This window comes from Thermobia domestica, chromosome 1, assembly GCF_964235325.1.
Source record: "Thermobia domestica chromosome 1, izTheDome1.hap1.1, whole genome shotgun sequence".
Lineage (NCBI taxonomy): Eukaryota > Metazoa > Arthropoda > Insecta > Zygentoma > Lepismatidae > Thermobia > Thermobia domestica.
Genome location: NC_137454.1, coordinates 216,881,972 through 216,896,999, shown reverse-complemented (window position 1 = coordinate 216,896,999; position 15,028 = coordinate 216,881,972). Strand labels below are relative to the sequence as shown.

General features: G+C 35.9%; 1 protein-coding gene across 9 annotated transcripts in view; it reads right to left on the bottom strand.

Moving 5' to 3' along the window:
- The window catches only part of LOC145693750 (uncharacterized), a 290,468-nt gene that overhangs the window by 56,638 nt on the left and 218,802 nt on the right, over positions 1-15,028 (bottom strand). For all 9 annotated transcript variants that reach the window (XM_081770043.1, XM_081770044.1, XM_081770042.1 and 6 more), the window contains 3 exons: positions 14,047-14,834; positions 6,550-6,702; positions 1,082-1,281 (listed from right to left, as the gene is read on the bottom strand). In XM_081770043.1, the coding sequence (XP_081626169.1) occupies positions 1,082-1,281; positions 6,550-6,702; positions 14,047-14,834 (1,141 nt within the window). The remainder of the gene's footprint in view (positions 1-1,081; positions 1,282-6,549; positions 6,703-14,046; positions 14,835-15,028) is intronic.

Here is a 15,028-nt window from a genome sequence, read left to right as displayed (position 1 = left end):
ATTTCCTAAAAGGGGGGGGGGGGGTCAAACGGAGGACCAAAGAAAATATTTGGGGGCAGCTATTCTTTTCTATACCGAAGAAGATAACTTTGTATTATTTGATCTAATTTATAATAGCATTTGTATGTAGCAGACGTAGTCACCAGGGGGTGCCTACTCCCCCTCTGATGTCAAAATTATATTTTCATCCATTTTATAACAGAACCTAAATTAAAGTGATTTTATACTCAACGCTTAAAACTGGAGAGCTCTTGTAACAAATGATCCCAACGTACATAACAGTCCTGGGTACATTTTTTCTTTTTTTGTATATTTTTTTTAAAATTTTCAAAACAGCTTTTTAAAGAATATCAAATTAAAAATTTTGATTTTTTTTTTTTAAATAAATGTTTTATATACCATTTGAAAGCTCTTTTCATAAGCTTTACAACTGATCCCTTACCCAATGTCCTAGATCTTTTGGGTCAGCCGCAAATGTCAATCGAAGAAACGTCACACACGCAATTTTTGGTAAATTTTAAGAACTTGGAGGACCTGTGATTTCGAAACTAGTTCACACCATCAACCTACAATATTAGTTTTGTCATTTTCCGATGATACCAACAACTGTACCGAAATTCATCAGAATCTGGCAAGCTAAGATAGAATTTGAAAATTGTGTTGATTTAACATAGAATGGCTCAGTCGGTAAAGACCAGGGTTCGATGCCCTGTGCAGTCAAGAAATTTTTCTTGTTTTACTATTGCTTGTTTTAAAATGGGTACTTGGTGCAATCTAGAAGCCTCACTTTCACTCAAAACTTCAGTTTTTATAGTTGTTTTAGTATATATATATATATATATATATATATATATATATATATTAAACATTACTGAATGATATTTATTGATGTCTTTTGTGACTTTTATCTCCCCTACAAGTACATTTTTCTGTAGTATTACTTAAGTAGTTGTAATTCTCTGCTCCTTGCCAGGACTAAACAATGCTTAGAAGTACATTATGCACATTATGCACCATTAATGAAGATCTTAAATCTATGCATTAATCGTAATTATTATTTGATCTTATAATTATTACTTACTTTTCCTCCTTTAGTTGTTCTGTTATAATGCGTACTGCTTCTTCCATATTAAGTTTAATTTTAGCATTTTCTTGACGTAACTTTTGTATAGTCTCTAGATCAGTTTTCTTTTCGTTCAATGCTTTAGCTAATTCATTTTTAAACTTCTCGCTTTCTTTCTTTTCTGCTTCTATAGCAAGAGTATGCTGTTTTCCTTGCTCCTGCAAATACATACGAAACCAAATTGACTGAGGTTATGCACATATTTTTATCATGAAATAAACATAGTTATATTACTGAGGAAGATATACTTTACTGATTGTTTTTCTATATTACTCAGAAAAAGATATACTGTACTTAACTATTTTTTCTGTATTACTAAGACAGGTATATTGTACTTAATTGTCCAATTTTCTATATTACTCAAGAAGATATAATTTAACAAATAAAACACAGTTCTGACCAGAGCAGAATGAAATATATTAAAAACTATACTTACAATGTGTTACAGTTTCAAGGACCTAACGTCCTCTTCATCAGACACAAACATTCGACTGATGAGTGTTTGTGTCTGATGAAGAGGACGTTAGGTCCTTGAAACTGTAACACATTGTAAGTATAGTTTTTAATATATTTCATTCTGCTCTGGTCAGAACTGTGTTTTATTTGTTACTTTACTTATCCAGAGCCATGGAGTTTGTTCAATATAATTTAACTGTCCGTTTTTCTATCAGTAGGAGTTTCGATTAATGGAAAATTTGAAACATCAAATTTACAATTCCTTGGTTTATGAAGGTCGTTGCTCCTAAGTTGAATTCATTGCAGCTACGGTCCCTTTCGTCTCCACTAACTGTCATAAATAAATTTTCCGAACAATCAAAACGCGGTTAAACCGCTTCCTTAAGCAGCAAACAGTAGACTTGTCCCATTTCATAACATTCGTTACGCAAAATCATTAGTTCACTCAACACAATCTAAATGACGTTTCCCAAATAAATATATAGCCAAATTGCTTTCTCGCAGCCTATTCACTCCATTTCACAGTGGAAAAGGGCTGGGGAGGAAGGATCTTCATACAGGATGATAAAAATTTATACTGACAAACTGGAGAAGGAGATGGTAGAGATAAAAATTAAGCAAAAAGTGTCTAATGAACATATGTCGATAGTAGCATCGTTTTCACGTAAGAGACGTCGAGAAACCTGCGAAAATGTTTAATGTCGAATATCTCATGAACGCGGAAAAGATATCGCTGTCGGGTCAAGAGATTACACTGAAAATCGCAACGAAATGCAATGGTGTGCAGGTGGAAGTAGAGTGGTTCCCGTGACACAGGGATCCCTACATAAAGATGGAGAATTTACACACGTATTTCCCATCTGTGTGGATTCCGATATTGTGGCGACCACTCCCCTTCCCTCTGTACGTAATTCCATTTGTCGGATGCGATTTTCAGTGTAATATATTGACCCGACAGCGATGTCTCTTCCGCGTTCGTGAGAATTCGACATTATATAAAAGTTTTCGCAGATTTTCGACCCCTCTCAAGTGAAAACGATGTTTTTTTTGACCTAATTCATTAGATACTTTTTGCTTAATTTCATGTTTACTATCACTTCATCCAGTTTGTTGCACATTATCTTACCCCTCTGTACAAAGAAAGGTATTTTCCTGTCAGCTGAGGAGCCCGGTAAGGGGAGGGATTTTCTTTTTTTTTTTTTTTTTTGTTCTACTCTTGTTCCAATGCGGCTCTGAGGTTCATCCGCTCAGTCTGGAGCAATCAAGAGAAATAAAGGAGGAAGCGTAGTACTGACATCACTTCCTTAACTGCTGATGTTAAGAAAGTGTAAAGGATTTGTACCCACACACAGCCTTTGGGCATTCATGGACTGTCGTGAAAGGGAGAGGTGCATGATGTGTGCGGGGGGAGGAGGGCTAGGGAGAATTCGGAATTTAACAGGGTTGGCCGAGGGAAGAGTAAAAACAATAGTTCTTTTGCAATTACATGCTAATGGATGTGCCCTACACAAGTGACGTACAATCGTGATTTCATTTATTTTACCTCCGAACAGAATAAAAATGAAACGAAATGAAATATTCAAATTTAATGTTCCATCATTATGTTCGTTAGGTTAATGGAATTGGTGGAATGAGAAAATGGGAGAAAACGGGAGTACTCTGAGAAAATCCATGTTGTCAAGCACAAATTTACTTGGTCGGAGATCCAACCAGCGACCCCGCGCACCAGAGCTAAGCGCTCTACCACTGAGCCACCATGTCCTCCAATAACAGAAAATTTCCCACAAAAGTATGCCTAGAAGAAAAAAAAATGATCGTTAGCGTCTCTCAATAACAGACTTTCCCAAACACGAGACCTAGTTGAACCGATGCACCCGGAAACGGTAATTTTATATTCTTCCAAGAAAATCGTTAAAAAGGGTTAAACAACATGTATTTAGAAGCTCGTACTTGTTATTTCAGTTATCTCCATAACTTTTTATGCTGCTGGTCAGCTTCGTACAATTTAAGCGTGACGAAATGCAATCTACAACCGTTCTCGAGATTTCAATGGAGATACTGGTGAAAATCCTTTGAAATCGGCTTTGTAACTCTGTAACAGATCGTTAGTCAGTTAATTACTTGTTAATTGTGTTATCAATTTTGTAGCACCGAGTAAGACTCACGCAATTATTTAGTATTTGTTCTGTGATATGTCGTGATTCGTGTGTCAGTATCTTTTATGGTTTGCATACTGGCGCATAAGATTCTAATTTCGTTGCCATAGTTTTGTTCTTTCTTTCCTTTTCATGTTTAGACTTCGATCGAAGACATATATACTACAATTTAGAATTGCAACATAAGCATAAAAGCGATACTGATTTGAAATAATTCTTATTCGACACAGTGTCATTTAATATATCTAATTAGTACATTGATCTTATTTTGCATAAAACATCACGTTCTCTGTCGTGGAGAGTGACAAAATAATTATGTACCATTAAACAGTAGGTCCTGAAACTAAGAGACTTCCAATGCTTTAGCTTTCATATGTCTAACATCTTAATACGATATATATATCACGAAAATACCGATGTCGTTAAATAACGTTATGCGTGGCAAAATAGCATTGATGTAGATATTTACCTTTTAAGTCTGACCATTCGATTGAAAATAAAAGTATCTATTGCACCATACTGTGAGATATGATTTTAATGGTGGCTTGCATACACGTTGTGTCCAAGTGAGTATTTTATTGAATCAACTATTATAATTTTGATTTAACATAAATGAAGTAATAGGCATAGTTGGATCTATGTAGTCATAATTGTGATCTGAAGGAGAACTGATGGTTATACTGATTCATTAATATACATATTCTATTAACGTCAAACTAAATTATCCACGCATAACTATATTATTAAGGCAAGACAGGTATGATTCTGGTATCAATTATTCAACACATAAGGTGCACAAAAATGGTTTCTGATATATCTATGTTACGTCCTTCGTTCCTGAGGGTGTTGCTAGTTGGCAACGAACCTGCAATTTCATCTTGCACAAATTATTAAACCTGTCGAGCACGCATTTTCCCGATTAGTCTTTTCTTTCAACTTATAAGCTAGCGTCTTCTATTTTGAATCAATACAGTACAGATGTTTCACGTAAATAGAGAGAGTGCGTGACACCTCTCGAGTTAAGAGAGACAACTATATATTCCGTGCGAGCGGTCCCGGGTTCGACTCCCGGTGGGAGCACTCGGTCGAAAAAGTGTAAAAAGCTTTTTCAGACCAGCCATCCTGCATGAGGTTTTCCTGGGTTTTCCTCATTCACCCCAGGCAAATGCCGGGGTAGTACCTAACTAGGTCCTAGGCCGCTTCCTTCCTTCCCTTTCCTCGGATAGTGTGATCGCCAAGGGACGTCATCCCTAAAACATGACGGGCTAACATGGCCATAGATGTCGGAAGCCTAGAAATCAAAATCCTAACCTTAATATCCTAATAATCATATATATTGGGTTAGTGAGACTGAAATGTTGAATTTTAGATCTGGTTGAAAACTACCCATTCTAACGCAACCAAAGGATGGTCCGAGACCTCGCATACGAAAGCACAAATTTCGTACTATTACCACTATCAACACGATTTCACATGCATACATGCTATTAATCATCATTTGTTTTTCTTCACCTACATTGTCTTTCGTTTCATTATTACTGCTCATTCATCTCAGCTCTTTCTCGACTACTTCAGATTATTAGTGTTAGATTCACTATTTTATGATGTCATGCCCGTATGTTTTCATCTCTCCAGTTATCTATTCCGACTCTGACCTGGGATTCGATCTTCCACCATTAACAACCGAGCACTACTTCGAATACGGCAGACCGTTACAAATAACCAGTCTTTAGTTTATCTTCCTACCTTTCACTCTCTTTCTCCTGTAATTTAAAGAAAGGAAGATTGCCTACAATCAGGGACCAAGGGTGTGGTCCTGTAATCCAGCTCTCGGAGGCGGGATGGTCTAGTGGGAAACGGCCTATACTATAGGGAATTGGTCTTCTGGTCATCCATGCACCCACCAACTGCACCGAATTCAAGCCCCATTCGTGGTTCGGAGTTCACGTTAAAGGTCTGCACGTGCTCGAGCCGAGCTCGCGGGCTTAAGCCCGACCCGGCCCGCAGGTCGGACTCCATATACCACTTCGGGCCCGAACCGTAAATTTGTAAATACTCAACCATATTTCTCGGTCTTTTTCGGGCCTAACTTTGTAAATATACTGTACAACGATATTTATTGTACCGTTCTTTCTGGAGAACTTTTAAAGCACAGCTGCAAAATTAAACCTCTAATCGCTGTAAATAAAAATACAATTTTACGTTAATTATTAAATTTCTGTAATTCGGCCTTATTTCGGGCTCATTTGACTATCATACGAGATCAAGTCTAAATGCTAAAACATATTTCGGATTCCGGTCGGGCCTCACATTATTAGCTAAAAATTCCGGCCCGTGCAGACTTCTAGTCCACGTTAATAGTAGGTTCCGTCTTTCATAATATAGGCGTTTCATAATGACGCAGAACACAATTCCAAACTAAACTCGAAAGCTACAAGAGGAAATTGATATTCATTTAAAGAAAAAATGTACATAATTACACATAATATATTAAATACACTTTAGAAACATACATTACAACAAAGCGAAGAACTATGAGCTCATGAAAAAAAAAAAATTATCGATGCACGTTTATGTGATGCGTGATTAGAGTATCGACTACGCACCATTACTTCTGCCTTTCTTTCAATAGCTCCAGGACTGCCTCAATATATAAAATTCTACATTCCATCGGAAAATGAAGCAGCGACCACGCGTAACAAAGACGAACGTGCTAACCAATCAAAATATGCAAGGCTCAAGTAACTTATCTTACTAATTACCATTAATTTTACCTTTATAAACGCTTACTATTATTTTAAAAAAAAATCTTACATTAATTTTCTTCACACAATCAGCTATTGCCTTTTCTAATGCTTCTGTCTTCTTTTGGGTTTGTTCTTTTATTTCCTTTAATTTCTTTTTTAAAGCTTCCCTTTCCAACGTGTCCGGATGAGGATCAGTTTGTACACATTTTGTAGCAGCTTCCTGTAAAAGGAAATAAAAACTCATGAGGTAGACGTATTACTAGACAGTGCATATGCTTCATCTCAGAGAGACCAGTTAAGAGTCCATACATACAAGTAGTAATGGAAAATAGTATTCCACTATTCATAGCAGAGGCGCTAATGAGAGAGAGCACATCGGTAAAAATTACAATTTTATCGCTACAAGCTAAGGGAAGAAAACTAACTAATGTAAACAAGAAGTAGGTTATTAGGTAAGTTCTCTTTCCTTAGCTTGTAGCGATTAAATTAATTTTTACCAATGCGACTTCTCTCAAGAGCTGCTACTGGTTTATGGATAGATAATTGGTGTAAAAACTTCCACATTTAGTCCAGTCATTATAGGTTCAAAAATAAAGGTTTAGAAAAAAAAAAATCATACAAGCAAGGGACTTTGTATAAACATTGTATATCGTCGTCGGCAATTCAAAACCTGCTATGTGCATTTTTATAAATTTTTCAGGAGAAACGAAAAACAGTATCCTGGTTAGATTTTTCGCTTTATAAAAGTGATGTTATAAGTAATATTTGATGCAAGTAACTAGATACCTTCTCAAGTAATAATAAATTAGAGAGTCTAAAAGAGTCTAAAAGCTGCACCAGATAATACTATTATCTCGAAACGGCCGAAAATGTCACATAGCAGGTTTTGAATTGCCGACGACGATATACCTTTCGGACTCAAAATATATAAAGTCCCCAAAAATAAAAATTGTGCTCAAGCCGCCATCTTGGAAAATGGCGAAACACCCAATATTTAAGAAGGAAGTCGCAGATTTAGGTTTAAAGTAATATAGCAAGCACACTAATTGGTCAATAGGTATAAATTATACCTCGTTAGAATCGCAATGAAATAAGCTTTCATACGACATATAGCAATTGTTCGTAGTACCTATTAAAGGGAAGTAATGGCGGGAAATATTTAAGATTTAGTGCCCAAAATTCCGTTTTTTGTATATTTTCAGTTGTAATATGGCAACATTGCATGGAATTCATACACAAAAATATTATGCAAGTACACTACTATATAATAAATATATTATGAAAGTTACAAATCATGACAACGAAATCAAAGGGAATAATAATTTGTAGTTCTTATAATTGCGTTTATCTGAATTGCGTAAAGATCTTTATAACAACATTTCTCAAAGAGATTTTTTTTTCACCATTCCACCTGCAGCTATAAATGAGTTACTCATCTCTCGTATTACAATAAAATGGACATTGAATTGGTGTGCCGCTGTTGTTTAAAGTGTTTAATATAAGGAAGTACTGGAGGGAATTTTCGGAAAGTTAACCTAAAAATTCCCTCTTTTTGAATTATTGCTGTTATAGAGAGGCAACACTGCATGGAAACAAGATCAGAATATTGTAAATAGACACCAATAAAACTGTGCAAGTGAAAGTACCCATCCTGACATAGATGACAATTCTCTTATGCACTTTGTGTTTGACAATACAGATGTAAACAAGAGTACTCTACATGGTAAGGGGACTGTTCATATCCTTGGTGGCATAAAGTGCACAACCCCAACTCAAGCGATATCAACTCTATCGCCTAATATCCGAAATGTGAAAAAGAAAACAAACCCTCAACTGAATAGTATAAATATTGTGCATTACAAGAAACCAGTTACATCTTTCTTAAATGATTTGGAGATACAAAATATCGAAATGAACAGTGAATTGTTAAAAACAAATAATATATTGTTACTTTCGACCAACCTCTTTTTGTAAAAGCGTGTGAAATTATGTCAGCGGTAGTTGGGAGCACACTTTCAACAGTCATTGTAAGATTGGGTGGCTTGCACTTACTAATGAGTTTCTTAGTTTCGATAGGTTATATCATGAGAGGCAGCAAAATTGAGGAACTGTGATCAAGCGTGTATGCTAAAAACACAATTCCCTACCTTATTTCAAGTCATGCTTTCTCTCGAGTCTTGAGAGCACATCTAATATTTTGTGCATTGTTTTATTACTTATATGAAAGATATAGTGAATCAAAAAGCAATTATTTTAATACAATAATAAGAGAGAGTGAAAAGTCATTGGCTGAATTAACATTGTTTAAGGCATGTGTCCAAGTGGTAGTTTACTTAAATAAAATCTGTAAAAGAGCAGAGGAAAAAACTCGAACCGCAAAATTGTGGCTTCTGTATATGAGCCAATTGTGGTGGTCATGGAATTCATTGCAGCGGAAAGAACTGGAAACTGGAGAAAGCATGTGGAGATACTTAAACTTATGATATTTACCTTTCATGCACCAGGCCACAATTTGTACTCAAAAATTGTTCACCTGTATCTTCAGTTGGTACTTGAATACGAACATCGAATGTCAGCACAAAACTTCGAAAAGTTTACAAAAGAAATAATATTCTCCGTTCCTTATTCTGAAAGATATTGATCGGGAGTATCCACTGATATGGTTATACAGCAATCACCGAATCGCCCGATAAAATCTGTAGGGGAACTTACTCATGGTAGAAGCATAACAAATGAGACTTTGTTACGATGAATTTCTTCCTCACCACTTAGTATGGAAATATCAAAAGTAGTAAAGAAACTGAGCAGCATAAGGAAGAGCGAATCTCCCGGCAGATTCGTGATTACAGGGAGGCGGAAACTTTTGGCAAGTGGCTCTTGGAACATAATCCATTTCATCAAGAATTTTAAGAACTAATCAACATCGCGTCAAGACTAGTGCAGATGATACAGTAATTTGTGATCAAACCATAGAAAAGAGAATACCTTTCTTAGCAGCAAAAGAGGAAAAAGATTTTGGGACTGTAATCATTCACAGGAAAGATAAAGTAATTCCCCTTACAGCGTTAAACTCTGGGATTATCATAAACAATGAAACAATATCTATCAATACGAGCAACAACTTTTTAGCAGGATAATTGTTGTTGTTAAAGATCCTCAGGAACTGAGAAGGTGCTTCAAAAGTACGAGCTTGCACCGAAACCATCATTCTTTTTTTGATAGTGTATCAATAAGAAAAAATAAAAAGGCTTTTCAAATGTTTTAAATCTACCATGGTGTGACCAAGACCTACAACTTACAATAATCAAAAGCTACATTTATTACATAAAATCACATTATGGAGAATCATGTACAGTACTATCGTGTTTGATGGATATCCAACCAATCCCACCATAACGAGATGTGAACAGCAAAGGAGAGCTGCTAAGAGAACATCTATAAATCTAAACTCTTCACCACAAGTCACTGCCGAGAATCAAACACAGATATTTATTAAGCAGAATCTGATGCAGACAGTTTCATTGTCTCAGTAGCCACAGATAAATAAACACTGGAAAGAATGGAGTTATGGTTGGTCACGATATTGATTTGCTTTATCTTCTCACTGCTAAGTCTTCTCTGTCTGACAAAATGTATTTCTTCAAACCAGCTTCAAAGCATGGAAAAGATGCAAAAACTGTTCAATATTCCAGACCAAAAGGCTCTTCTGCTTGAGGTTTGTGGTGTTCTTCATTTTGCTCATGCTATTTCTGGATGTGATGCCACTTCAGGCCTCTACAACAAAGTAAAATAAAAGCTTTAAATATTCTTTAGAAAGATTGCGAACTTCGGTCGACTTTAAAGATTTTCAATCTGTCTTCGACTTTGAAAGATGAAATTACTTCAGGAGAAAAAAATCTACTTCAGTTGTATGGTTGTAAGAGTGAGAACCTCGAAGGTATTACAGGTACAGTAATGTAATAGCCAAACAAGTATATCAAGCTTTTGATACTTCACAGCACTCTTACTGGATCTACTTACAAATCCAACATTGGATGGAAAACATGCTGGACCCAACATTATGGAGATGGATGATCAAGAATCCCATGATTTTTTCAGAACAACCTGCAACACCCGGACTGCTCAAACTAGTGTTTTGTGTACTTAAAATATTATGCACTAACAAATATTGTGAATGTTTAAAATCGGGAGTGGCCTGTTCACCAATGTGTGCCACATGTTAAGGACTATCTTGCGTCAATCGTACAGAAGTCTTCGATAACAATTTGGAAGATAATGTTAGTGACAGCCTTTAGAAAACCACAGGGCTAACCTATGATATGAAATGATCGATGCTATATTGTCATAGCTCGACAGCATTTTGTTTTATCAAGATCGGGAATATATATATAAAATTATAATATTATAAATTTATCTACCTCTTCTTTCATACCTTTTACTTGAGAAATGTAAAAAAGTGGTATAACAAAATTTTCGATACTTTTCTAACAAATTTTGAAGAAATAACAAAGCCTTCACTGCAATTTCACTTTTTCTTTCGTATATTACGATACAGTAAGAGCTCGAATACTGTGATCTCCTATTGTTGCTGGAAAGACTGGACACTTCCAAAATTATGTTTAATATCTGTTTACAACTTTTGGATTTTGTTTCTATGCAGTGTTGCCTCTCTATAACAACAATAATTCAAAAAGAGGGAATTTTTAGTTAACTTTCCGAAAATTCCCTCCAGTACTTCCTTATATTAAACACTTTAAACAACAACGGCACACCAATTCAATGTCCATTTTATTGTGATTCGAGATATAAGTAACTCATTTATGGCTGCAGGTGGAATGGTGAAAAAAAAAAAAAAAATCTCTTTGCGAAATGTTGTTATAAAGTTCTTTACGTAGTTCAGACAAACGCAATTATAAGAACTGCAAATTATTATTCCCTTTGGTTTCGTCGTAATGATGTGTAACTTTCATAATATATTTATTATATAGTAGTGTACTTGCACAATATTTTTGTGTATGAATTCCATGCAGTGTTGCCATATTACAACTGAAAATATACAAAAAAAACGGAATTTTGGGCACAATCTTAAATATTTCCCGCCATAACTTTCCTTTAATAGGTACTACGAACGATTGCTATATGTCGTATGAAAGCTTATTTCATTGCGATTCTAACGAGGTATAATTTATACCAATTGACCAATTAGTGTTCTTGCTATATTATTTTAAACCTAAATCTGCGACTTCCTTCTTAAATATTGGGTGTTCCGCCATTTTCCATGGTGGCGGCTTGAGCACAACTTTTATTTTTGGGGACTTTATATATTTTGAGTCTGAAAGATATACACAATGTTCATACAAAGTCCCTTGCTTGTATGAATTTTTTTTCTAAAATTTCGTATAATGACTGGACTAATTGAATATATCTATAGATAAAACAAAAGTATCCTACTGAAAGACAATAATGCATTGTAATCCAACAATTGAACATAAAAACAAGTAGCAATACGCTGTCCATGTTCTTTAGCGAATGCACCACTCGGACGTTGAACCCAACTGTGTAACTTGCAAGCTTCCCCATGTTAATTTAGGAACACCTGCTTTCATAACCTAAATCCAAAATGCAGTAGACTTCTGCTTCTTCCGTTGATCAGACCTTTCCTTGCAGACGCTAGTCCAGTTATGAGTCACCTGTAAGGTGGCTGAACAAGGCTACATTCCAGTTTCTCAAAAATAGCTTATCAATTCTTCCCCACTCACTTTTGCATCCAGTTTCGACAAGATTTCTGTGCAATGAATCATGAAAATAGTTGATTGACAGAATGAACTTGAAGAATTTCCGCCTCCGCCTTTCCGATGTGCAGTGCGGGAGATGATTCATCCTTCAATCGGCAAACAGGTTTTGAAAAGTCGAGGATATTATAAAAATAGGAAAGAGATGAGTTTAAATTTTCATTCGTTTGTCCCCACCTCCACTTGTTGCGCCGTGATTTATCGAATCAACAACGCGTTGTTTACCTGTGAATGGGTCTGGATCGGTCACAAGAACGCGTGAAGTTTCTTCTGAACATTTACCGGGGATGGGGCACGGGCTGTTTGAAAATCAGGAATATAAGAGCAAAATAGGATGGGGAGCCGTTACACGGGTGTATATGGTACCCAAAATGACCGATATTAATGTCGAATCCATAGTTTTCGGGGTCGCTTGGATAAATGGTAACACTCTCGACGACGTTCAAGTCCAACTTTAGCCCCATTGCCATCGTGGTGGGGAACAGAAGAAAAATAACATCCAAAATTACATATATTAATGTCCAATTTAGTCTTCGGGGACGCTGAGATGAATAGTAATACCCCTAACGATATTCAAGTCCAACTTTAGCCCCATCATCATGGGGGTTGAGGGGCGGAGGTGAAACAACATACCCATAAACATCGATATTAGTATCCAATCATAAAGCTGATAGATGACATATGTGTTGACATTTAAGCCTAAGTCAGTTAACACGGGAATTGACACGGTTAATGACGAAAGGGTTGCTCTTCGTTATTCACTTATTTCACTTTTTTCTTTACTTCCAAATATGGTATATTGCAATGAACCTTATTCTTTCCGTGCAAAGAATGGGTATTTCAGCTATTTTTTTTTAAAAGTAAAAATATTATACTGACTAAAGCATCCAAATGACAAAACGGCATACCGACGCCAGTGACCTTTTTCCAACAACTGGAAGACACTGATAAAAATATGAGTTTTACTAGCAGTATAAGTTCTTCCTAAAAAAAATCACGCATAGTGAAGGTGACAGGAGGTCATCGAAACGTAGTGTCGGTGTGCTGTCTTAACATTTGGGTGCTTCACTGTGTACAATATCTTTACTTGTACTATTTCCTAACAACCGATTTTGCAAAAAATGGAGAAAGCTTCCCAATGGAGGCTTACTATTGTCAGTTCAAACCAGTTAAGGACAAGGGAATGACACCTTCCCCCTGCGTTAAAAAACTTTAGTAGTTTCTACTGCGTATGGTACACTAGTCTTTATGCAATTTAACTAATAGACTGAATTTCTTTACTTTTGACTGGTACCAAAATCTATACTTAAGAAACAAGAAACTTAATACGCACCGTGATAAGAAAATTAATATTTAAAATAAACCAGGGATTTATTTTGTATCACATCAATTCCTCTGTAACCACAGATTCCATGATATATATGACTGGACTGAGAATAGAACATGAATCTCGGTTTACTATGTCGATGTGTTAACCACTAGGCTAGTCAGTCCGTTCTCTGAACAGTTATACATTCTTAAATTCTTGAGGTCTGTGCTCGGCTATTTTTGCGACCTTAACATTGAAAGAATGTAAGATTGTTTAGGCAGGAAATGGATTGAGTAACGTAATGGTTAATACATTCAGCACTGTAAGCTGGAGATCAAGATTGGATTCGCAGTTCATTCGTGCATCTTTTCATTCTTTGTACACGTATCATATATGTATTGGAGATACTTAACGTCTAAACTGAAAAAACGAAATTAAAAGAAGTACTGAAAGCAATAATCACCTTCAACTGCTGAACCATTGTTTCTGTGGTAAAATCATTTGGTGTCCATAATGCATTTGTCATCGATGACAACATTTTGGGTGTTTCAACCTCCTCACCTGCACTCCATCCATTTACAATATCTGCATTTGTTTTTGAGGTTTTAGGAGAGGAAGGAGTAAGACCAAATTCAGCAGCTATTTTTTCACTGTCTGCTAAACTCAGAGAAGGGAAAGATATGTCAGAGAGAGGTGGGAAATTATCCATAAACTTGTCATTTACACTTAGGTTTTGGAGAATCTTGGCAGTGGCCTGCAATTCCGTAGTTGCTCTAGTCTCATCGTTGGGTAAACCTCTTTCAGGAGGTGGCTCAAATTCATTTGCATCTGGATTCAATATCTTATTGATTTCATCATCTTCGTCTTCCTGATCATCATCATCTTCCTCCTCTTCATCACCTGAATCACTCGACTCACTAAAATAAGTCAATTGTTCATCATCTTGGGCAGTCTTAACAAAGTCTTCAGCACTGAAAGATGTTAGATGACCGCCACTGGTATCCGTTTCTGCTACACTCGAAGTTTCTGATCCAATACTGAGTTTACTAAAATCTCGGGCCAGGATAGGAACAGTCTTTTGAGGATTACTTGTTATTTCAATTATCTTTTTCGGTGATACACGATATTTTGAAGAAGCATCTTCCAGACCTGTTTTGGCCATTTTGTACGCTTCAGGAATAAATTCTGCCGTACAAATAATGTCATCTACTGCAGCAAACCGGTATGATATAAGAAGGAAATCCACAATACCTACAAAATACAGAGCATTAAGTTAGTAGTATATTCAATATGAATATATATATATATATTATTTTCAGGTTCTTCTAACATTTATCTAATAATTTCATCATTACTCATTTGAAACCAGATGTTATACATTAATTACAGTACTTTTCAAATGAGAAGCCTTATGAGCTGTAGTCAATTATATTTATATTTAACGC